The sequence below is a fragment of the Heterocephalus glaber genome, unplaced genomic scaffold (genome assembly GCF_053883595.1).
Source record: "Heterocephalus glaber isolate CG9 unplaced genomic scaffold, H.glaber_assembly_v1.0 deba00001472, whole genome shotgun sequence".
Lineage (NCBI taxonomy): Eukaryota > Metazoa > Chordata > Mammalia > Rodentia > Bathyergidae > Heterocephalus > Heterocephalus glaber.
The window spans coordinates 16978544-17001947 of record NW_028258315.1 but is presented as its reverse complement, the minus strand read 5'-3'; the positions used below and the strand labels follow the sequence as shown (position 1 = coordinate 17001947).

At 43.5% G+C, this 23404-nt stretch overlaps 2 protein-coding genes across 11 annotated transcripts in view; one reads left to right on the top strand and one right to left on the bottom strand.

Moving 5' to 3' along the window:
• The window catches only part of Kdm1b (lysine demethylase 1B), a 62922-nt gene extending 60564 nt beyond the window's left edge, over positions 1-2358 (bottom strand). For 4 of the 6 annotated variants that reach the window (XR_015439330.1, XR_015439331.1, XM_087181802.1 and 1 more), the window contains exon 1: positions 2215-2352. The gene's annotated coding sequence lies outside the window, so the exon portion shown is untranslated. Of the gene's footprint in view, positions 1-2214 lie in introns of all 6 variants that reach the window. The other 2 variants (XM_087181799.1, XM_087181801.1) reach the window with 2 other exon arrangements.
• A 182-nt stretch (positions 2359-2540) lies between these two features.
• Tpmt (thiopurine S-methyltransferase) lies at positions 2541-23366 on the top strand. Of its 5 annotated transcripts, XM_087181809.1 has the most exons (10): positions 2630-2678; positions 4048-4126; positions 5845-6028; positions 7240-7332; positions 10552-10684; positions 16123-16175; positions 16757-16831; positions 20532-20617; positions 22089-22133; positions 22546-23366. In XM_087181809.1, the coding sequence occupies exons 3-10, from the start codon at positions 5889-5891 to the stop codon at positions 22653-22655; spliced, it is 735 nt and encodes a 244-aa protein (XP_087037935.1). In that variant the 5' UTR covers positions 2630-2678; positions 4048-4126; positions 5845-5888; the 3' UTR covers positions 22656-23366. The 5 variants fall into 5 exon arrangements, with proteins under 5 accessions (XP_021116245.1, XP_087037935.1, XP_087037934.1 ...); XM_021260586.2 differs by lacking the exon at positions 4048-4126 and having other exon boundaries at positions 2541-2678; XM_087181808.1 differs by lacking the exon at positions 2630-2678 and having other exon boundaries at positions 4126-4295.
• Positions 23367-23404: the final 38 nt, after the last annotated feature.

Sequence of the window (23404 nt, the reverse complement as noted above, 5' to 3'; positions counted from 1 at the left end):
CAAAAATTAAACCAGCCTAGGTTCATGCAACATTAGACCCTGTGAGCTAGGAATGCTCATGTTTCTAAAAGAAAACATAATTTCCAGAAATTTCACATAATGCTTTAATCTAACGGTACACTAAAAAGCATCTGCTTTAATGCAAAAAAAGAATAATATAATTCAAGAAGTGGTTGCAGGGCATGGTGGTGTGTGCATGCCCCTAATCCCAGCACTTGGCAGGCTAAGACAGGAGGATTACCCTGAGTTCCAGGCCAGCCTGGGCCACATAGTGAACTCAAGATTAGGCTGAACTACATAGCGAGACACTGTCTCAAAAGAAAAAAAATTAAAAGTGGTTAAAGAGGAAATGAAAGCATAAGCTATAAAAGCCACTATTAAATTGGAAGTTTTTTGAAGACACACATTTTTCACCTTAATAATATCACTGAGTTATGTGCTGCCATTTTTTGGCACTTAATTTAATCTCTCCATTTCCACTGTTGCTGGGTATTTATACCTTGAAGCAAAGAAAAAATTTAAGTGAAGTTGGAAGGACCCAAGGATTTAGCTCAGTGGTTCCGTCGCCTGCCTCGCAAGCGCAAGGTCCCGAGTTCGATCCCCGGTACCAAAAAAAAAACACCAAAAACATATAAGTGAAGTTGGAAGGACTAAAATAGTTGTGCTTTTAAATTCAACCTTAGAAATATTAACTGAACTGTAATTAAACCACTATACTGAAAGTTTCCCCACTCAATTCTTCAAATAAAACAATTAAATATAATCATTTTATTTCATGTCCAATTTTTATATGCATATTTATAATTTTCAATACACAGCTTTGATTTTAATGTAATAAAAAATGGGGTGTGCTTTTGTAAATATGTAAGTAGAAATATCAATATGTACATCTGTACTTAAATAATCCTGGGTTTTGGTTTTGGTTTTTTTTCAGTACTGTGGGGATAGAAGTGGGTCCTTCACACTGAGTTACATCCCCAGCCCTTTTTTTTATTTTGAGGCAGAGTCTAAATTGCCAAGTTGCCCATACTGGGCTGGAACTTGAGACCCTCCAGCTTCAGCCTCCCAGAGTGCTGGGATTTACAGACATGTGCCACCACACTTGGCTTCAAGAAGAGTTTTTTAAAACATAAAATTCATGAAAACATGAATCAAAAGGGCTCCAGATTAGAATAAATATATAAAGTACAATCAGCATAATTTCTAAAAATTGGACAAACTACCAGAAACTTCTTCAGAGACATTTTTCATAGCACCCTTTAAGACAAGGCAAAACTAGCTTCCTATCATTCCCACACTAATCAATTTTTCAGAAATATGGACCCAGAACAATAATTCAATATTGGATTATTCAATCTTCAATATCCAGTTCAATAATTCAGTACTGAATCAAGTGCTTAGATGTCTCCTGCTGACGACTTTCTCTGCCTGGAAGACGATTAATTATTGATGGCGACTGTCTTAAGCACCTCCCGGAAGAAAACCTCCCCCTCCTCACCTGCCTGCCTTCTGCTAAAATGATTTTTAAAACAAAATAAAAACTGGCAACAAAAGGGCGGAGCCGTGTTACATTTGGGGGAACCCCACTCCCCAGAGTGGCCCACGGAGCCCAGCAAACTCAACCAGGAGAAGACTGGGCCTCTACCTGGCTGGGTTCCAGATCGCTGAACCCCAACTTTGTCCGGCGGGGCCTGCCCCTGCCTTCCCTCTCACCCTCCAGCTGCAGGGTGCGGGCCGGAGCTCCCCTAACCGGCAGCCCACCTCGCTGCTGCACCAGCGGCGCGCCGCGGGCTCCCGCTCTCGGGACTGGGGGCCGCGAGGGAAAGGGCTGTGACAACCCCCACACAGCGGCCCCTATGCCCCCCGGGCGGGAGCAGCAGCCGCCCCAGGCTCGCCCCTGCGCGGAGGGATGCGGGTGTCTCGGGGAGCAGGCACCGCCGAGCAAAAGGAAACCCGCAGGAGGTCGGGGAGCCCGGTACCCCAAAGCCTGGCCCGGGATCCCCCTCCTCCCAGGGGATCCACACCCCGCACCCCTTCCCATCGCGGGCAGGGGGACGGATCCGCTCCCGGGACCCCAGCCGCCTCCCGCCGGGACGAGGGGCGCTCCTGGGGCAGGAGCAGGGCTCGCACCCCAGCCCCGCCGCTTTGTGCGGCGCTGTCACCCCGAAGCCGCCGCCGCCACCGCGCCCGCCCACTGAGCCGCGCGCCGCTCACCTCGGAGCACCAGGAGCCGGGGTGAGCGCTGGACCGCGGGACCCGCCGCGCGGCTCGCCAAAGCCTCGCGCCGCCGCCGCCGCCGCCGCCGCCGCCGCCGCCGCCGCCGCCGCCGCCGCCGCCGCCGCCGCCGCCGCCGCCGCCGCCGCCGCCGCCGCCGCCGCCGCCGCCGCCGCTTCCGCCCCTCTAGCAGCGTGACCCAGGGTGGGAGGAGCCTCGGGGCTGGCGAGCTTGGGACCCGGGCCCGACCCCGCCTGCTCGCGCTCCGCCCCGGCCACTTCCGCCGTTGCGCAAACCTGGCCTGGGAGGGGCGTGGCATTGGGTGCGAGAGGGCGGGGCTTTGCGGCTCCCGAGGAGCCGTGCCCTGCGCTCCCTGGAAGGGGCGGGGCCTGAGCGTCCTCGGTTGGACTGGGAGCTGAAAACAGCTGCGACGTGACCGTGGCTGCCGGCCGGCGACTGGCGAGGTGGGTTCCCGGGTGCCGGGGAGGGTGGGGACGGGAGTGCTTTGATGGAGTGTGTGAGCCGGTGCTAGCTCTACCGGGATGGGGCGTCCGCACGCAAAATGGGATGAAGGGAACGGAAGGAGCGATGAGGTCGACAGTGAAGGCTTTGAGTGCGTGAGCCGAAGTGACTGCAAAGCACCGGAGCCTTGTGATTTTAGGGAGGGAGGAGTCCGGGCCGGGGCCAGTGGTGCCTGGCGCCGCAGAGGGTCGGAAGGAGCGCTGTGCGAACTCCATTCGCGTGTCAGAGTTCACCGAGCCGTAGGCGAGATCTGTGTGCCTTGGAGAAATTACTCTTCAATTTAAGGAAATTTAAAAATAAAGCAGAAATAGGGGGTTTTTTTCAAGGTAGAGGAGGACTTGGGGAACAAAGAACTCATTTTAAATTAAAGATTATGAGTAGGAATAATTGTGAAATTTACTTTTTCTGATTCATATACTTTGCACTCTGTGTTTAAAAAGACTATTTTTTGTATATCCTTTTATTGGTACATTTTAGGTGTCTAAGATAATGACATTAGTCATTGGAGATATGCACCTTTACATACTCTTAAAGACTTTTTATGCTCCAGAAATGACGTAGACAAATGTACACACTGAGAAGTCGTTAACACAGCTGAGAAGTGATTGTATTCATGATGGTGTTATCAGTCAAGTTTATGTGGAGTTAGTTGTGCGATTCTAGGTTGCTCCGGCTGTGTGATAAAGATTGTGACTCCCTTTTATGACAGAAACATAAAAAGACGTAGGGAAAGTGGGATTCACTTGCTTTTCTCAACATTAGTAGATACTTCCCACTGACTTCTTAGAAAATTCTAGCATTTGTTAACAAATAATTTGCTGAGAAGGGAATCTGGTTTCCCGTAATGATGGAGGTCCCGTCTCATTTAACCCTGGATGCTTTGAAGCCAAACTAGATCAAAAGGGAACTTTTCCTCAAGTTCCTGCTTTTTTGTGGTGTTTGATCTGTCATGGATAAATCATAAAGTTGGAAAAACCAGTTATAGCATGCCATCATAATGCAAGCTAACTCAGTTTTTACTAACGACTTGAATGGGATGTTGAAATTGTAGTGTTACATTGCCCTAATACTGCAAAGTTGACGGTGAAATGTATTTTCCTTGTACAGTATATTCTGATGGACTTGCAATTATGTTTGTTTGTTCTTTTTTCTCAGTTCCCTGTATGTGCATTTTCCCATGCAAAAAAGAAGCTATGAGAAAATTATCAAAAATACAAACTGAGAGTATAGAAATAAAGCTACTGAACCCATGCATCTATTTTTGCCTCTTCCTGAAACTCTACCAATAACAAGATTTTTTTTTTGTACCAGGGATCGAACTCTGGTCCTTGCACTTGCGCAGCAGGCAACGAAACCACTGAGCTAAATCAAATATCAGGATTTTTTGAAGGTATAAACAGTTGTGATGACACTGTCAGAGACCACCATAAGAAAGGACAAATACACTTTTGGCCTCTCCGCCTGTTACTCATTAAAAACATGATTTGTGTTCTCTTCTGAGGCAGAACAGCTTTTGCTAAAACTCATGACTTTTCCTTGGGCTTACAGATGCCTAACAGGTAACTAAAAGCTAAACAAAACTTGACCACTACGAATCCCTTATTACCTGAAAGCTGAAGATACAAGTATGTTGATCATTTAAGAAAAGTTGGCAAAACAAGTTTTCTTAGCCCTGAATTTAGCCAGCCTACCTCATCCTCCTTCAAGATTGATGACATCAAGATAAGAATAACTAAAGTCATTTTTCAGGATTTATAGGGACATTCGGTAAGCTCAGAAGTCTCCGCTGCCTTACATCTTGAATTCTAGTACAACCTCACAAGACTGAGACAATTGAATTTCCCCTGAAGCCGTAAGGATTCCTCTGGAGCTATAAAATCAGGACTGAGATAGTGATTAGCCAGACCCTGGCCCACCACAGCATCCCATGAAACTGGTCTCCGTTCTTTTGCGAACAGGCCACCACATCAGACCTGTGTCCCTTTCCGTCAAATGGAAGCCCTTTTCTTATCTTCTCTTACTCTCCTTTGTTAGGGGACCAGCTTGATCTTTGTCAGAGCTGTACTTCCCTTTATTTTCCTCTTATTTTTTAATGAAAGCTTTTTCCTGTAAATTCATGCTGAATGCCTTGATTTTAACATCCCTTATCGCTGAACCAAGCACCTAGACTAGCTGGTGACTGTCACATCTGATGACAATTGGCAGAGCTTGAAGTCAAATTACTAACAAGTATGGGAAAACTCCATAAATGAGTAAGGAAGACAGTTATTAACTATAGAATTAAAACATTGTATGGAAAAGTAATCATAGAACACCATTTGGCTTGTCTATGAATAGTATTTACTTGTTACAATAAGGTACACCCAAAATATCTCATCAAAAATATGCTATGAGGGTGTAAGACAGATAAAAAGATGGTGTGTGTGTGTGTGTCTTAGGAAGTTGGAAGAGAATGAGCTGCATATCTTCTCGAGATGCTGCCTGGAAGTGAAAAAGTAGAGAAGGTACAAAACCAGCATGCTAATTTGAAATAGCATGACTCAGCAAAAGATTTAGACGTTGTTGCCTCTTTCATTGGGAAGGAAGTTGCTATTTCCATGACAAATCTGTTGAACTCTTCAAATTGTGCATAACACTGATAAAAGTAGCAAGTAAATACTAATATGTTAAAACGAATAAAATAATAGAAAAATTCTAAGCTTACAAAAACCATAAACTGTGGAATGCCTGGTTGTTTTTGTCCCCTTCCCCCTTTTAAAAATTGAAATCGAACCAGGGATTTAGCTCAATGGCGCCCTGTGCCTGCCTTGCAAGCGCAAGGTCCTGAATTCAATCCCTGGTACCAAAAAAAAAAAAAAAAAAAAAATTGAAATCAAACCCTTTCACTGTGTTAAGATATGATTCAATTTATTTAAACATCTTTCCTAACATGTAATATAAGTTATGTCTCTGTTGCCAGACTCACTGAAAAGTAATTTTTTGTATGGGTTTTCTATTGGATGATTAAATATTTTTTAAAAGCTGTCTTCTGAGGATAATAGGTTTTCATTTAGTTCAACAGAATTTCAGTGACCTTAAATGACAATATTGATAATCTTTTCCATTTAGACATTGGAGTTGTCTGCCTGTGAGACAGTGATATCTACCAAACTATGAATGATACAAGAACTTCACTTGATATTAAAGAGTACCCTGATAGTGAGGTACAGAAAAACCGAATAATAACCCAGGAAGAATGGCAAGACAATTGGGTGAATCACAAAATCGGATTTCATCAAGCAGAAGGGCATCAGTAAGACATGTTTGGTCTATGAGAGAGACATGCTTTATCAGAAACTGACTTTGAAGTAGAAATAATAATGCAAGTGTATTTTATTTGATTTTTAAGATGCATGTTTTTTATTTTTTCATATTGTAGCATCTTGGAGATCAGAACGCATCCGTGCCATGTCAGAGTTTCACTGGCAGTGTGTTTTCTTCCCTCAGTGTATAAATAATTATGCGATTTCCAGTTTATAGATGTAAGACTTAGGAAATAGGTCTTTTTTTATTCATTTATTAATTTATTTATTTTTGGTACTGGGAATCGAACTCAGGACCTTACACTCACCAGGCAGGCTCGGTGCCACTGAGCTACATCCCTGGCCTGGAAATGCATCTCTTTAAAAAATCACCTGTAGCATCTGTATGTCAGTCATGCCTGTTTATATTGTATATACTGCAGATGCTAAAGCAACACTTCCGCTTCTTTGTTCTCAAAAGCAGTGGCATTCTGATGTTAAAGTGTCATCCAATAGTGAAGAAGAGGTAATGAGAGAAGTTCGCAAGTGAGCCAAGGTGCTGAGCAACATTTTAGTAGCATTGTTGTCTTTGTGGCAGCAGTGATAGGTCGTGTGGCCATGCTGAGTAATGTGGTCATTATATATGGTCCTTGTTCCAGGCAGACCCCGGACCGACCGCCCAGGAGACGCCATTATCATTGTCATTACCATCCTCACCGTCATTAGTGCATTTGCACATTGAGGGAAAGCTTAAAGCATCATTCCCAGTCATTGTTACAGATATCTGTCACTGGGAAGGCCCTAGAGGAGCCTCATCTCTAGAGAAGAAATTAACTACAAACGTTAAACTTATTTAATTTTCCATAAAGTAAATGAAAAATTCACGGCTCTAGAGGTTCCCTCTCCATAGCACGTAAAAAAATGTATAAAGTTGAAGATTAATATAGAATTTTTTAAACATATCAGACAAGGAAAAAGCAATTTTAAAAAGTTTTAATCACTAATCAGGGAAGCCCAGGACATGTCAGATTTGTCACTAGCTGCGTGACTGAGCCAGTTACTTAACTGTCCTATTTGTTTATATGTAAACTGGAGAGTATAATCATTACTTTATCTCCTAATTAAGGTTGGGAATATTGAGATAATGGATGAAAATCAGTGTTGTACTTTTGAATTGTACTCCTGTGCACCAGGCACCAACAACTTTTATTTTTCTCCCTAGGCTGTTAAAGAAGCATTTGGATAATTTTCTTAAAGGCGAGAGTGGACTGAGAGTGTTTTTTCCTCTTTGTGGAAAAGCAGTGGAGATGAAATGGTATGAACAAATAAGCATCGACACATTTGTCTTTGGTGATACATCCATTTGGGACAATATTTAAAAGGATGTAGGTTATAATTTCCATTGTCAAGAAATGGACAAGGATTCTTTAAGTAGATCCTTTTTTTTTTTTTTTGTACCAGGGATCGAACTTGGGTCCTTGCACTTGCAGGGCAGGTAGTGAAACCACTGAACTAAATCCCCAGCCAAGTAGATCCTTATTGATAGTTAATATTAAGTGGGCTGGGGATTTAGCTCAGTGGTTCCACTGCCTGCCTCACAAGGTCCCAAGTTCAATCCCCAGTACCAAAAAAAAAGATAACCCTAACCCTAAGTAATCAGAGATAATATTTTCAAACAATAAGGAAAAGAGCAGATACAAGTATGACTTTGTTTCTTTTCTCCTGTGTTTTGAAAGAAAAGAACTAGTTTGGAATCAAATGGAAGAGAAAAGCCAGCCACCCTTCTTACATCTCCTGAATCTTTGTGCATGGTTTAATTATTGTAGATGGTTTAAGAATTTAGCAAAATATTTGAAATGGAGATAGACTGTGTAATTCAAAACACATTATAACTGGCCGGGAATTTAGCTCAGTGATTCTGCAGCCTGCCTCGCAAGCTCAAGGTCCCGAGTTCCATTCCCCACCCACCCCCACCCCCATACCCCCCCCCCCAGAAAAAACCACGCAAATCACATTACAAATTTTTAGCAGGACAGTGTTTATTATAATCCTCTCAAGCTCAACTTTCCTTCCTCCTATGAAAAAATAGGAGTTTTTGTTACTATGAATAAATGTTATAAAATCAATAATGAAAAATATCCCTTTAAGTTATTCTCTGTAAAGAAAATTCATATTAATTAACAAGCCACTGTTACGATGGGTTACACTAAAGTCACAAACCTGGACATCATTTTCTATACTGAGCTGTGTAATGATAAGATAGAGACACAAACATACCTGCCAAGACACGCATTCATTTATAAGCCCAAATGTTGAGAATGTTGATCATTAAGCAGGAAAGAAAAAAAAGATGTATGAAAAAGATTAATAACTGCAAAAGATAATACAGTGACTTAAAAATGCTCTGTCCCTGCATAAATGTTAGTGATCTCCCCACAGAACATACATGCATTTGGAGTTGATTTTCCAGTGGATATGGTGAAATTGTTGTAGCCCACAGTCTCGCAACTTGTAGGTAAAAAACATGTTAAATAGCTGCTAATGGCTGATTCAGTTGAGGCCTTTACATTAAGAACACTGCAACTTTAGACCTATGTCTTAACCAAATTTCTAAACCAAAAGAGTTACTTTGGGAACTGCCTACAAGACAAAATATCATCTCCATAAACAGTTTCAATAATGGTACTGTCATAAGTGCTAACAGTGTAGCTCTAGGATTTAGGCAACACTGAGAAAAGAATATAAGGAAATAACCAGTGAAATGTGATTGTTGAATATTTTGTTTCTAAAATGTTAAAATATCAAAACAGCTACAGTAATTGCACATAAGTTACCAGGGAATTTTTCATTTATGTAATTAATTTATGGTCTATAGGGACATCATATGTGAATAGATAACTGATCATAAGCTAAGGCCAAAAGGCATTAAACTGAAATGATTTAGGTTTGGGTTTTTCCTTTTTTTTTTTTTTTGACTCCAGACTATCTTAGGCTATGCTTCATTTTTCTGTATGTTGAATAGGAAGTAAAAACTCATGTGACCAATTCAAGTTTGTTTATATTTTGTAATTTCAGAAAAATGTATGGAGAATTTTAGAAATTCCCTGTATTTTATAAATTTTTAGAAAATATGAAAAACAAGTTAACACATTTCATTTTAGAACTATAAACAGTTCATGCTCTGCCCACAATAAAAGCATTTGCTCGGTGGATAATAGGTACAGCCAGTCTTTTCTTCAGAAAATGTGAATTTTGTTCGAACTAGATTGATATATTCGGAAACAATTTGAGTATCATACGAGTTTCAGATTTGCTAATTTGTGATTTCATTGGCAGGAAACATTAGGAAAGAGAAAACTGCCCAGCTGAACTAAGTTGTATATAAATACGAAACACACACACACACACATGCATGCAAACGCGTGTGCTCTGTGCTGAGCTTACCCGGGTACTGTGAGCCTCTCCCCCTACGGCTGGTGTCACACCTGTCCCTTTGACCTCCTATAACCTCCTTCCATCCCTTCACAATAATTCACAAACTGCAGCTCTCCCACCACCCACTTGCGCAAGTCAACTTTAGGTCTTTTTTCAAGAAAAAAGGCCATGTGGGAGTATTTATCTATTCCTTAGCCATTTTGTATGTGGGAAAACATTCCCATTAGGTTCTTGTCTTTATTCTTTGTGTCACTGACAAAATTTTGTATTGTTCCCTAACCCCTAGCTCCCCTGTCAGCCTTTGATTTCTTTGCACAATTTTGTCTAGCATAGTGATTTTTAGGGAAGCCTGTGTTGCATTATGGCAGAGCTATGTTTTCATGTACAGTAATTCAACATAAACTCATTATTATAACTAGGTATTTCTGCTGTTAATACTGTTTTCTCCTAAGTCTAAGATGGCAAAACTGTGATTTCTGTGATAACAGAGCTCACCAGAAAAATATTAATTATTTGCATGTGGTAACCAAATAAGTTTTTGGATAATGTGTATTGTAAGTAAATAGAAATTATGAGATTATTATTATAGAAATGGATGCTAATTTTTCTAGAGCTGTGTGTTCTGATACAGTGGCTACTAGCCACATGGTGCTATGTAAACTTAAACCAAATAAAGTTTAAAATTCAGTTCCTCAGTCAGATTAGCCACATCTCAAGTGCCCAGTAGCCAGAATGAGTAGTGGCTGTTGAATTGGACAACACAGACATAGGCCTTCCTGTCATCCCTGAAAATGTTATGGGCAGTGACAAATTAGGGAATTTGAAATGCATTTCCTCTAGTCAAGTACATTTATATTAAATCGGTATTTTAAGATGGAATTTTTCAAATTTTAAGTTCTTATAAATCACTCTTTCAGAATCACATATAACAAGAGGTTCAAGAATATATAGGCCCACTACCTACACTACCTGTGAAAAACCTCATGAATCTGAAATCATATGAATCCTTAAAGAAACTATGTACGTATTGAGGCACACTCCTTTATTTAGTACTATATTTGAAATAAACACTAAAGTGTAAATATATGATTTTATGCAGGTTTGCTGATCTAGGACACAGTGTAATTGGTGTAGAAATCAGTGAACTTGGGATACGAGAATTTTTTATGGAGCAGAATCTTTCTTACTCAGAAGAACCAATCACTGAACTTCCTGGTGCAAAAGTATTTAAGGTTAGTTTTGATTTTGGTTAAAAAAAGAACATGTTCGTACCGTCTCAAAGAAGGTTTTTCTGAACACAAGTAAATGAGGACGCAAGCATTAAGTGGTTCCTCTTCCACCCATAGGTATGTTCAGACATGTACTATAAAGAGCTGGGGTTTAAAATATAGGTGACAAGCAAAGCCTAGCCAGTCAAAGCCTCTCTGTATTCCAGTTTGAGGGCTTTTTTTCCTTCTTGGTGGGGTCTTTGTTTGTGGGATTATTTTTTGCAATACTAGGGATCCAACCCGCAGCCTCATGCCTGCTAGGCAAGTGCACTGCCACTGAGCTACGTCCCCAGTGCCCTCTCCTCCTTTTTTTAAGCTGCTTGATCAGTAAATTTACTGACTTTCTCTGGAAGTTATTGTTCACTTTAGCTCTTAGCAGGCTGTTTCTGAGCCTTGAGGAAGCTGGTCTCCTTTGGAGCTACCTGTTCTTTCTCCTACGCAAGGGATGTTTTGAGATAGTTCTGTTTCTTCTTTTTAACTTCTCTCTTGGACAGACTGGACTTCCTCGTATAGCAGCATGCACTGTCTTACACATTTCCTTCACACCTAAAGTGACATTGGGATTTATGCACCAAGAGAACGGTTTCTTGTGACCATCACCGTCTTCTCACTTCAGGTACCACGTACAGTCTGCAGTGTTCTGACCCACAATGTGCTTCCAGTGGACTTCTGCACTGAACTTGCTTTCGGAATGACAGCCAGGGAATTCCCTGATGCTCTGAGCAGTAGACGAGCCTCCGTCCACAGCTCGCCGCAGGGCCCCAAAACTTACTGCCAGTTGTAGTCCTGACAAGGCCTGCATCCACCTAGCAGGTGAAGCCACTGGGTTGACTATCAATGCTTTCTACATTGTATTCATGTCTGGTCACCTCCACTCGGCCTTCAGAGTTGTTGTCCATGCCATGCCATTGAGCCTGCGGGTGAGCAGTGGGCCATAGCATAATTTTCAGGCCAACTTTCTTAACATATTTTGGTAGTGCCTCGGCATATGCTGTGTGGACTATCATATCCCTTCTACACAGGCATAAGCAATCTGACAGGTACTGTCTGTTACACGAACTCTCATCCTGTATTTGGGCATGTTGTACTTATGTTTGTCCTAAATTGCCATGCGTTTCTGAGCGCAGTAATCACTTTTCCCCTTGTCTCCTGCAAAATTTCACTTGGTATCTCCTAAAGTAGGCCCTGTTCTGAAAACTAACAAATCCCATTCTGCAGAGCAGAGACCCATGTCTGACTCAACATAGACTTTCGGGCCCAGCAACACTACTGTTTTTCCTTAACAAGCATTTTCTGAGAACCTATTAGGTGCCAGATCCAGTGGAAGATATTGAAGAAATAAAAGATAATACAGTCCCACCGGGGATTTAGCTCAGTGGCACTGCGCCTGCCCAGCAATCGCAAGGGCCGAAGTTCGATCCCAGGTACCAAAAAAGAAAAAAAAAGATAATAAACTCCCTACCCTACAGAATCTCTTAACTTAGCGGGAAAGAAGAACAGGGACAAAGTCATTATAATACATGGAGCAGTATAATGACAGAAAGGATTAAGCAATGGCGCGGAGTGACTCAGCCCGGCCCGGACTGACGCATGGTAACTGACGATGCGGGGCGGGGGGCACCAGCAGGGCTCCAAGCTGTGCTAGGAGCTGCCCTGGGAAAATAGTGCATCATTCTTTACAGGAGGATTTTAAGGAGGAGCATGACACGGCTGGATTTTCTTTGGAGATAAATCACCTTATGACTTCATAGGAAGTTACTTGAAGGGAAGTAGCTTCCTGGCAGAGAGATGAAATAGAAGGGTGTGGACCATGGTCCCGGAATAAAACCATGAAGACCTGAATGGGGAGAGAGAGTGGTGGGGCACAGAGAGCACGAAGGCCGGGTTACAGTTGTGCTCACAGTGCCCAGCTGGCAGGGTCTGGTAATTAAGCAGGGACGAAGCGGGTGAGGAGTTCCCATGTCCAGCTCACATAACTGGCCCCCAGTGGGACCGCTTATGAGAAAAAGAAGCACGTTGAAGCTGAGCATGATGGTGCACGCTGGTAAACCCAACACTTGGGAGGCCAAAGCCAGAAGAACGTGAGTTCAAGGCCAGCCTGGGCTACGTAGTGAATTAGTGAGACTCTCTCTCAAAACACCCCCTCAAAAAAAAAAAAAAGAAAAGAAAAGAGAAGAAAAAACTTTTGTTCTGGAGCTGATGAATTTAAGAACCTAAGAAATTTCAAAGGAAGGTGGTGTTTGGGCTGGAAATGACAGTTTTGGGAGTTATCTTCGTCCCGTGACCACTGTGATCCAGAAAAATTCCTTCGCTAGCTTGGGGTAATAATACGGAGGCAGATACTTCCCAGGAGAGAACACGCGGAGGCTGTGTGTCAGCCAGCCACTTTGGTTTGGCAGAGACAGAGGCAGGGAGAGCAACTAGAAAGCTTTATCATGGAGAAAGGGGCAGGGTGTGCTGCAGGTGTGCTGACCAGGCTGGGAGCAGCTGGAAGGGGGCCTCTCGGTGTGGGGAGCGGACTTGGCTTTCTCTGGTTGGTCTGAGTTGGAAAGCAGGCGGGGATGGTAGATTTCAGGGAACTGACCGGGTGGCTGCAGAGCTGTGGTTGTTTCTAGGCTGGTTGCTACAGAGGTGGTAGGTCAGTGTTCTCTTGTCCTAAATGGCCTGTCTGTGCATTTAGTCCCTCACAAAGACTCCTTTCTAAGCATTGAAACTAATAGTTTAGATCAGTAGGAGGCTTGATCGAACTTTATTTATAGCTTCCCCCCATCCCGTTCTCAAATCGTGTGAGAATAATTCTAGTTGATTCAGTCCAAAGAGGCCAGGCCTGCTTCCAAACTCCTCTGGGGGCAGTGGTTCCCAGCCCTAGATTCACATTTAAAATCATCCATGGTTCTTTTCAAACTCCCCAGAGACAGGGTCTCACCCAGGTCAGTTAAATCGGAATCTTCTAGGAGTGGGGTTCCTGAAAGCTGCCCAGGGATTCCAGGCTTCTCAAGTCTGCGCCATGTCACACACCGCCCCCCCAGCTCACCCCATCTTGAGCTCTTTGGTTCCTGAGTTGGTGCTTATAAATTGCTTATGGCGATTAGCTTTATTGCTAGTATTCAGAACCCTTAGGAAATGACTTTCTCAGAAGCGCCTTCCAGGTATAGCCTAGCTCTTGATTGAGTCTGTTGCAGGATCCTACCCCTTCGATTTAATGGGGGTGAGAGGTTTCTGCCTACTTGGCCCAGCTGCCACTTCTTTGGCACTGGCCTGTAGGTTTGTTTTCTGTTTTTTGTTTTTTTTAAGACCCTTAGGCACTCTCAGTCTTGGTATACCAGGAGGAACAGCTGACTAGCACAACTAAGTCACATGGGCTAAAGCGGTACAATCAACAATAACAGTAGCATCAAATACAGCCTAGAAAATGACAAATTGTCACTTTGACCTACAACCTTAATATGGCTTTTTTACCCTTAGGGGAGAAGATTTAAAAGGGACTGGGGGTACAAAGCAGAAATAGAAGAAGAGGAAGAGATCAGAAGCAAGGCTGGAGGACAAACTTTAGGAAACTGGTGAGGAAGACAGATGGGCAAAAATAAAAACAGGAACAGAACAGAAGAACCAGAAGAAACTAGAAACAATCAAGAAAAAGTAAACAAGACAAAACAAGAACTAGAAAGGAGGAAAAACAGAAAAAACAGAGAAAAAAGAGTTTTTAAAAAACCCCAAACATCCAACTCAAGGTATGTCTCTGCTGTCAGTTAGGCAGTGTGGACAAACAGAGTCCAGAGCCAGATCCATCAGTCCCAGCAAGCTAGCTGCAGCTTCATGGTGGGGCAGTGGATAATCCCAGCCAGCCTGCCCCTTTAGTTCCTCTGAAGGTCAGGCCAGTTTCTGGCTATGAAGTGGATTCTTTGAGCCTACAACACCCTTATTTCTCTTGCCGGCTTGAACTCAGCAACCGAACAGACGAGGCACAGGAAGCCACTAGATGGAGTCGGCCCACAGCTGTTCTGAGTTCCGAGCTCAGTTGGCCCCCCTCCAAGATGGCTACCAGCCAGTCACCCTCTCCTGGGTGAGGTCTGAACCCAGATGACTCACCAGCCGCTGCAGTCTGGTGCATCTACTGCCCTGTTCCACTGGTGCGATTCTCCTCGGAGGCCTCTGGGGCCATCAGTAGTCACTGTGGGTCTTCAGGTTTGGCCCAGATTCCCTCGTGGAGAGTCTGGGCTCTGGGAGAGAGCACTGCTTGGTACCTCTGTCTTCTTCATTAAAGTCTCTCTTCACTCTCCCTGTAGACTTCATTTCTCGCTTCAGATCCTTGCTGAGACCCACTTCCCTCTTCCTTCTGCTCCTCATGCTGCTATATTCCCCCATCTTGAGTTCTAGCAGATGAACCACAAGACATCAGAGGCCACTTCTGTCCACCTTTCCCGGCACTCCCAGGCCGTCCTCTGCTCCGTCTTCTGCATTCAGCTGTAACAGGACAAGCCGTTCTGCATGGACCCGGGCTGCTGCTCCACTGGGCTGTCCTCGCTGCTGTCAGAGACTTTGTGTCAAATTCATATCCATGATCTCAGACCCAGGCTCGCTGTCCTGTCCACTGTGTAGTGATGAGAGAAAAGGAAAGAATCAGCACAGTGGTGCTATTCCTAAATAACTTTTAGTGGGGGGAGGGGGGGTACAGGGATTGAACCCAGGGCCTTTGCACGGAGCTGCGTCCCCAGCCCTTTTCTTTGAGACAAGTTCTCTCTAAGTTTCTGAGTCACCCGGGCTGGGCTTAAACTTACCATCCTGCCTGAGCCTCGAAGAGTGCTGGGATTAAGGCTATGCACCACCACACCCAGCTTTCTCGGGTAACTTCAAAAATATCTGACCATCTATATTAACACAACTGGTAATTGATTACCTGTGGATTTATCTTCAGCAAAGTGAAAATATCATGACTCTGCTCAAGTAAAGATTGCTAGAATTTGAATAAGCTTCAAAACAAGTAATGGCTCATTGATCTTCAGAAATGCCCTCTCTGAATTTACGCTTTGCCTTGACCCTAAAGAACCTCATACAAGTTTTTTGTTTTGTTTTGATTTTGTAGTTTTGTTTTGTGGTACTGGGGCCGAACCGAGGGTCTTCACACTGAGCTACATCCCTAGCCCATTTTTGTTTGGAGACAAGGTTTCATTAAGTCACTAAATTACCCGAGCTGGGCTCAAACTTGCAATCCTCCTGCCTCAGCCTCCCTGAGTGCTTTAGAACCCCACACAAGCTTTAAAAGAAAAAGCAAAGTACTGTTAAACTGCAGTAAAATTCTTGTGTTCAATATGCACTCCATTCTCTCTACCACCTTTGCTTTCCTTGGCCATGCAAGTATCTCCTAATGAAGTGGAAACAGCCTTTTCATTGTCTCATTACAGAGTTCTTCAGGGAATATTTCACTGTACTGCTGCAGCATTTTCGATCTTCCCAGGTAGGACCAAGTCATGTATCCGCACTTTTAAAACTGTGGGTGCTTGTTAAGCGGGGCGAGGTGGGGGCCCTTCTGCATAGCGGCCAGGAAGCCCCGGTCAGAGTCTGTTCTGCAGGTCTTTTTCTTACAGCGGTGTTCCCAGTACACTTCACATGTTTGTCCATGGACAGCTCCAAAACCATGAGAAACATTGTTACAGCACAAGGAAAGAAGGGAAAGAGGGGGAGAGAAAGATGTGTCTCCTGCCATCACCGGGGCTATCACTAGATGAATCACAAGAGGTCGAGGGAGGCCTGACCTCCCCTCGCGAGAGTCCCTGCCGCTGAGCCACATCTTGTCCTTGTTTCTCCTTTCTGCTCCCAAATCCCAATAGAGTGTGAGGCAGCTGCTGCAGAGCCTAACCCTTGGAGCGGACAGGTCCGCCAGGCAGGCCAGTGCATCCCTGCGGCAGACATTGGATCCTCATTCCTGAGAACTGGTGAAGTGCCCGCGTGTGCCATGGGGAGCACTGCTCAGCTCGTTCAAGATCTTATTTTTTGGTACATGAGATGTTGCAATTTTTTCTCTTTTTTTTCTTGTAGAGCAAATATCGGTAAATTTGACAGGATTTGGGATAGAGGAGCGTTAGTCGCTGTTAATCCAAGTGACCGTGGACGGTAAGTAATATGGTTTCTTTAATTGTGGTGATGGTGGTGTTTTTAGCTGAATTCGAGGAACGTATAGGACTTCTCTGTAGTGACCTGGGAATAAATCCTTGGCTCTGTCACTTCCGAGCTTTGCTGCCTCAGTCACATTATTTGACTTCTCTGAGCCTCAGTTTATTCTAACAGGCATGATTTGGATACCCAGTGTGGGTCAGCATTTTCAATCTGCCAAATAGTCCCGAGAGGCCTATGCTGTTGCCATCCCATTAGACAGATGCGGGAATGGGAATGAAGGTCAGAGGTTTCGTTCCTCATCCCGACAGAGTTAGGCAGCAGGTCTGTGACAGCCTGACTCAGACTCTGCACTCCCTCAGACCATCAAAGTGTTGGTGGGGGAATGAAAAGAAGAACTGAAAGGTGGCTTGTTAACGCCAGAGAACTATAAAACATGAGTCCCTATTACTACTAGAGCGTTTATTATTTGATGTTTTGAGTAGCTGTTCTTCTTAGATGTAATCTGACTAGAAAATAAAATTTGCTAAAGCATATGAGGAAAATGTGATCACAACTGTACCCAGCACCTTGCAATGCAAATAATCACACACACGTACTTGGATAAAGCACGCAAATGTCGAATTTCTTAGTGGTTTGGAGACACTTGATACATGGCCCAAAAGTTCAGGCTCCATGCCCATGAAATAAAATTTTCATTTTTAAAAATTAATTACTTCATGAGTAAGGTTTATTTTGAAATTGAATATTAATTAGAACAGGTGATACCATAGGGACTGGGGATTTAGCTCAGTGGTTTCATCACCTGCTGTGCAAGCGCAAAGACCCGAGTTCAATCCCCGGTACCAAAAAAAAAAAAAAAGAAGAAGAGGTGATACCAGAAAGGGATGCATTTTCCTCCAAAGATGATTTTTGCTCCCGTTTTCCCTTCTCTTTCTGCCATCACTCTTCATCTGTTTTCAGTCACCTTCCACAAATCCCAGGAGGTCTTCATTCCCTACCAGGTAAACTGTCCTCTACCTCCCATGCTGGGGATCAAACCCAGGTCCTTGCACCTGCTCGGCAAGCACTCTACCACTGAGCCATGCCCCAGCCCTGCTTTTCTCTCTTATATTTGCTCCTTAATGATCACTCTGTTACTCTCATTCAGTTATTCAACAAATATTTATTAAGTTCCTACTATGTTTATGTTCCAAATATATACTGTTTCAGGTGTTGGGGAAATAATTGAAGAAATTGTATACGAGTTTGCCCTTTTTAATTTTTATATTTCCAGCTCTGTTCTTGCTCCCAGCCGTTCTTACCATACGTGCTGTGTCTGCATCTCCCATGTGTCACCAGTGTCCTTTATCAGCCCCCAGACCTCTTCATCTCTGTAAACACCGCATTTCTAAACACACTTGGGGACGGAACCAGAGCCTCACGCGTGCTAAGCAGGTGTCTTCCTGAGCCGCTCCCCAGCCCAGGGAAGCGCCGTGTTTGTATACAGAACTGTTTCGCTCCATGTCTACAGCTGTAGGTCTTCCTCTCTTGTGGAGAATGTGTCTGCTCTCTGAGGCTGGTCCTTCTGAGGACCTTGGTTTACCTGATAAAATCCCCAAGGCAGCATGGACCAGACTGGACGCCATCAAGGGCAGACCAAGGGTGACCGTTACACCACGTGCCACTGTGTCCCCAGTATTTAGCGTGGCCCGTGTTTAGCAGAGGAAGAGCTTAGTAAATATTTTTTGAATAAGTGAGAACAAACCCTACACAGAGCGTGGGAAATACACTGTTTCCTGCCAGGCACCCCCACCGTTATCTGTCCTTCGATCTAAAGTCCATCCGAGTGGACTTTGAGTGCTTCAAGCCTGGTCAGCAAGGAGCCAGAGGCCCCACCTGGCGATCTAATTGGGAAACCAGCTCTGCGTGGTCAGAGTCTGTGACCCCTGAGTGCACCCAGCCAGGTATGTGTGTGTGTGGTCATAGGTGTGAGTATTCCTGGGATCATGCTGGTCTTTGTTACCTGAATAATTACTGACTTTGAACCAGTAGAAAGAAAAAATTACTTTATCTTTGCGCTGACACTTGGTAGGTTCCTGGTTTGTCTCAGTGCTGTCATCGGTACTGCCTCAGTATCCAGCATCTTGGGCTAGTGTTGTCCACTGTCAGGGGCTGATGTATTCTCAGCTGTGACTCACGTCTCTCTCCTAAAGGAAATCAGTGGTACACACCTTTCTCACTCTTCTGAATTGTGTGTGTGTGTATGTGTGGAAATTGAGCCCAGGGATCCCTAAGCTACATCCCCAGCCCTTTTTGCCTCGAGGCTGGGCCCAGGCTGACCTCAAACTTGCTATCCTCCAGCTTCACCCTCCTTTCGAAGCTGGGATTACAGGTGAGCACCACCGCACTTGGCAGTTTTTCTGAATTTCTGATGGATTGCAAGGCCCCATTTCGAGAGGAATGAAGCATTTCAACTGGGGAAACACGACCAAGGCAATCTGACTGTTCCCTTCCTCAGAGACAAGTTTCTTCCTTCCTCCTCTTAAGAGCAAGAAGCAGAAAGTTAAAATATGAAGGATTCATCTTGCAAGTTTGCATTGGTCTGGCTCTTTTGCTTCCCAGGAAAAGAGATCCACTTGAATTCACTCTGAATTTGAGGAGTTTATGTAGAAGATGCGAAAGGGGATAACAACAGCGAAACCCTGAGTGCTTGCCCTGAACCAAGCAGTGTTCTAAGCGCTTTGTGTGTCAAGTCACTGAATGCTCACAGCAGCCTGTGAGCTGGTGACTGGCCTCACCCACCTCACGGTCCTGGGCTGGCAGGGCCTGTTAGGGTCAAGTCCCTCCCGTGAACCACGACATGGCCGGGAAGTAGTGTCCCCTGCTGCCTGAGACTGCCGTGAAGAATTACTCCAACAAGTCACGGTTTATGCCATGCCTGGAGAACTTTAATCTCAGACCACCTTGAACTTTGACCCGCATGGTAGTCTTGTCTCTCCAGCTAACTGGAGGAGAGAGTTGTGCTCCATACCTTATGCCTTGGACCCCGGAGAGCTTCCAGCACTGTGAGACTAAGACATTCCAGGCCCCAGCAGACCTACCGAGCCAGTGTGGAGGTTGGAGCTCAAGCCTCTTCCTCCAGCGAGTGCCTGGTGATTCTTGTACCCAGCCATGCCTCGGAGCCACTGCCCCCAAGCACACAGATGCACGGTGGTGCCCCAGGAAGTACAAGTCTGAGGTCGGCGGCCCCTGACTACCGCAGCCAGCTGGAAAGAGCCTGTCTTCCTGTGATGTCTTCAAGTCCTACGAGCCCCGGGAACAGGCTTCCGCTCGGCTCCCCCTTTACCAAATTGCCAGCCTTGGCTTTTAAAACAGGAATCAACTTCATGCGATTGTTAGCATTAAACTCAGTACAGTAGTGCTTCGGTTCACAAACTTAATTTGGTCCACAATTCTGGGAAAGAGGCTGCATTTGTGTTCACGCGGGAAAGATGGCCGCAGTCGTGTTCCTCTCCTGCTACGGAGTTTGCAAACGAAAACAAAATTTTCCCAAATGCTTCTGCTTGTGAACCACAGTGTTCACAAACAAAAGGGTTCGTGAACCAAGATACCACTTTAGTGCTGAAGAAAGGAAATGCTGGCTCCCTTGCCTTCTCAGCCCCTCCAGCCTCTGCCTATACAGAGAAATGTAATATATACCTTTCTGTGTTCTTTTTAGCTACACAGATATAATGCTGTCCCTACTGAGAAAAGGGTTTCTCTACCTTGTGTCCATTTTCTCTTACGATCCAACAAAATTTGAAGGTAAAGCTGCTTATTTTTCTTCCTGCTTTTTTCTGTTTTCCTCTGTCCTAATTTGATTCCCCAACATGGGTAAAAATTCTTTTATCCTGATTTATCTCATAGGAAACATAGTATTAATGTACTTGTACACCAAGATACTTCTATGGTGGGCAAATGGGAACTATAGACATTTTTATGCACACACAAAGATACCCTCGGAGGATGAAGGATGGAGGGAACTGGCAGGAACATCTCTACACTGCTGTTTTGTACTTTCTGAAATTTTATACTTTACTCATTGCATTCCATTTGGACTCTTTGCTCTGAATGTGAAAGGGATGTTTTCTTCTGGATTTGTTTGGTTGAATTTGGACAATGACCCCTTTTTTTTTTTTTTTTTTCACTTTGTCCAGGAGTGGAGCCCAGGGCCCTACACTGTACCATTGAGCTATGCCCCAAGATCTGGCCACTGAAACTTAGCATTTGTCATGGCTGGACTTTTATTTTCAGGGAGAAATAACAAACTAAATACTAGACTTTTAATTTGTAGAATCTCCTAATTTGATTTTAATTCAGCTTTTATAAAGTGCTTTAAAATTTACACGTTAGTCTTTTTTTTTTTTTTTTCCTGTTTGAATAAATCTAGTTTTAAAAAGCTCATTAAAAAATGAGACCTAGGGGCTGGGGATTTAGCTCAGTGGTGCCACACCTGCCTTGCAAGCACAAGGTCCTGAGTTTGATCCTCAGGACCGAAAAAAAGAAATAGATACAAATGAGACCTAGTGTCCCTAATTAATGGACATGGAGGCAGAAGTTAGCTCCACTGATCTGACTTAAATTCCATGCATGGACAGGAGGCCTGGGAAGGAAGATACAGCAGGCTGTGACTGGGGTGGAGACTCAGAACTCTGCTGTCTCCAAAGGCCAGAGGGAAGGTTCCTCCTAAGTCCAGGGCCCAGGGCAGAGTGGGAGGAGTGCACAGAATTGGGTAAGAAGTGCTAGAGGGAGAAAAGCAGGGCCCCTGAGAGAGGAAACCCCAGAGGAATTCGCTAGTGGACCCCACTGATTTCAATGTCCTAAGTCCCCGGGCTGGCTTAGCCAGTAGTTCCATCTGCAGATGGGTCTGCTACTGTCCCCTCAATAAGCCAGTTTACTTCTTTGGTGTGAGATATATGAGAGAGAGAGAGACTATCAAACCCCAGGCATGGTGCACACACCTGTAGTCCCAGCACTTGGGAGGCTGAGGCAAGGAGATTGCCACAAATTCAAGGCCAGCCTGAACTACATGGTGAGAGCCTGTCTCAAAAAACCAGTTCTCCCCACCAAAATCAGAAGAACATGCTCCATCCTCACCTGTTTGGATGATAAATTGTATATAGAATAAGTACACCTAGATCACTGGGGATTGTGGAAAGCCGGGCCCAAAGGGTTTATTTCTCTTTAGAACTAAAGTTGTAGAAATTAGTCTTAACTACATTTCTGTTATTCCTAGGCCCACCATTTTATGTTCCAGATTCTGAAGTCCAAACACTCTTTGGTAAGTTCTGCTCTGACTTCTCCAGTAAAGTCAACAGTGAAGTGTTCCGAGCTGTTAGTGGCTATTAGTGTAAATAATTAACGTGTATGCAGTTTAAAAGATAGAGCTATTTTATTGAAGACCACTTTTATCTAGAAAAGGGACCAGTCTCTGTAATAATGCCTTTTTGGGTGAACATTTTCTGATAAAGACATTTGGACTTTTCCAGAGAGGCAGTACATTCATTTTTGCACTTGGGAGTTAGAAGTGATAGTAATAATTAAGAGTTCAGAAAATTTGGGCTTAGCACTTCTTCGTTTTCATTGAAAAAAAGAGCAAAGTCTTTAGTGCATGCTGTTTTTAAAATCATCTGAAGTAGTTTTAGAACATTTGTCACAATGTTCTAACCTGTTGTCTTTTCCTTTTGTTTTAGGTACAAAGTGCAATATCCATTGCCTTGAAAAGGTCGATGCTATTGAAAAACGAAAGAATGCGGGAACTGACTACTTTTTTGAAAAATTATATCTACTTACAGAAAGGTAGATGACGTATCAATAACGTCAAGTAACATCAATATGTTTTTAAGCTTTTGAGCAATTGAAAATTATGCTAAGGGTTGAAAATACAATGGATGATTTTTTTTTGAAGAGGGAAAGGTTTATTTGGCTTATAGTTCATAGAGGCCTCGGTCCACAGTTGGCTTCCGCCAAAGCAGGGTGGCAGAGGGGCAACAGTTCATGGCAAGAGAAGACAGCAGGAGAGGATGATTTTTTTTTTTTTAAGTTCTTTCACATCATGAAAATCTTTGCTCAAAAATGTGTATAACTTTTTAGAAGAAAACACATACTAACATGTTAAAGTAGATCTTTGGAGAGAATTGTGTGGTTGTATCTTACAAATTGAAAGAAATTTTTATAGTTCCCATGTTTCTTATATAATTAAAATAAAAGAAAAATGAAATGCATATAACCTTAAAGACATAGACAAAACAAAAACTGATCTTTATATAAAATTTAGAATCATTGAAAATATATAACACTTTAATAGGTTCGAGGTAGCCCAAAAAATTATTTAAAGGATTAGCTTTTACTATAGACCTTCATCCTATACTCAAATCCTAGCACCTGTGTTCATGTTTTCTCCATATATAATTTTATATGTGACTAGATAAATAGATAAAAATTGTAATTAAACTAGCCTGTATAGCACAAAATATTTTTCCCAAACTGTAAGAATAAAGTTTTTCCAAGTTTAGCAGTTTTTCGGTTTCTTTTAATTTAATCTTGTTTTTG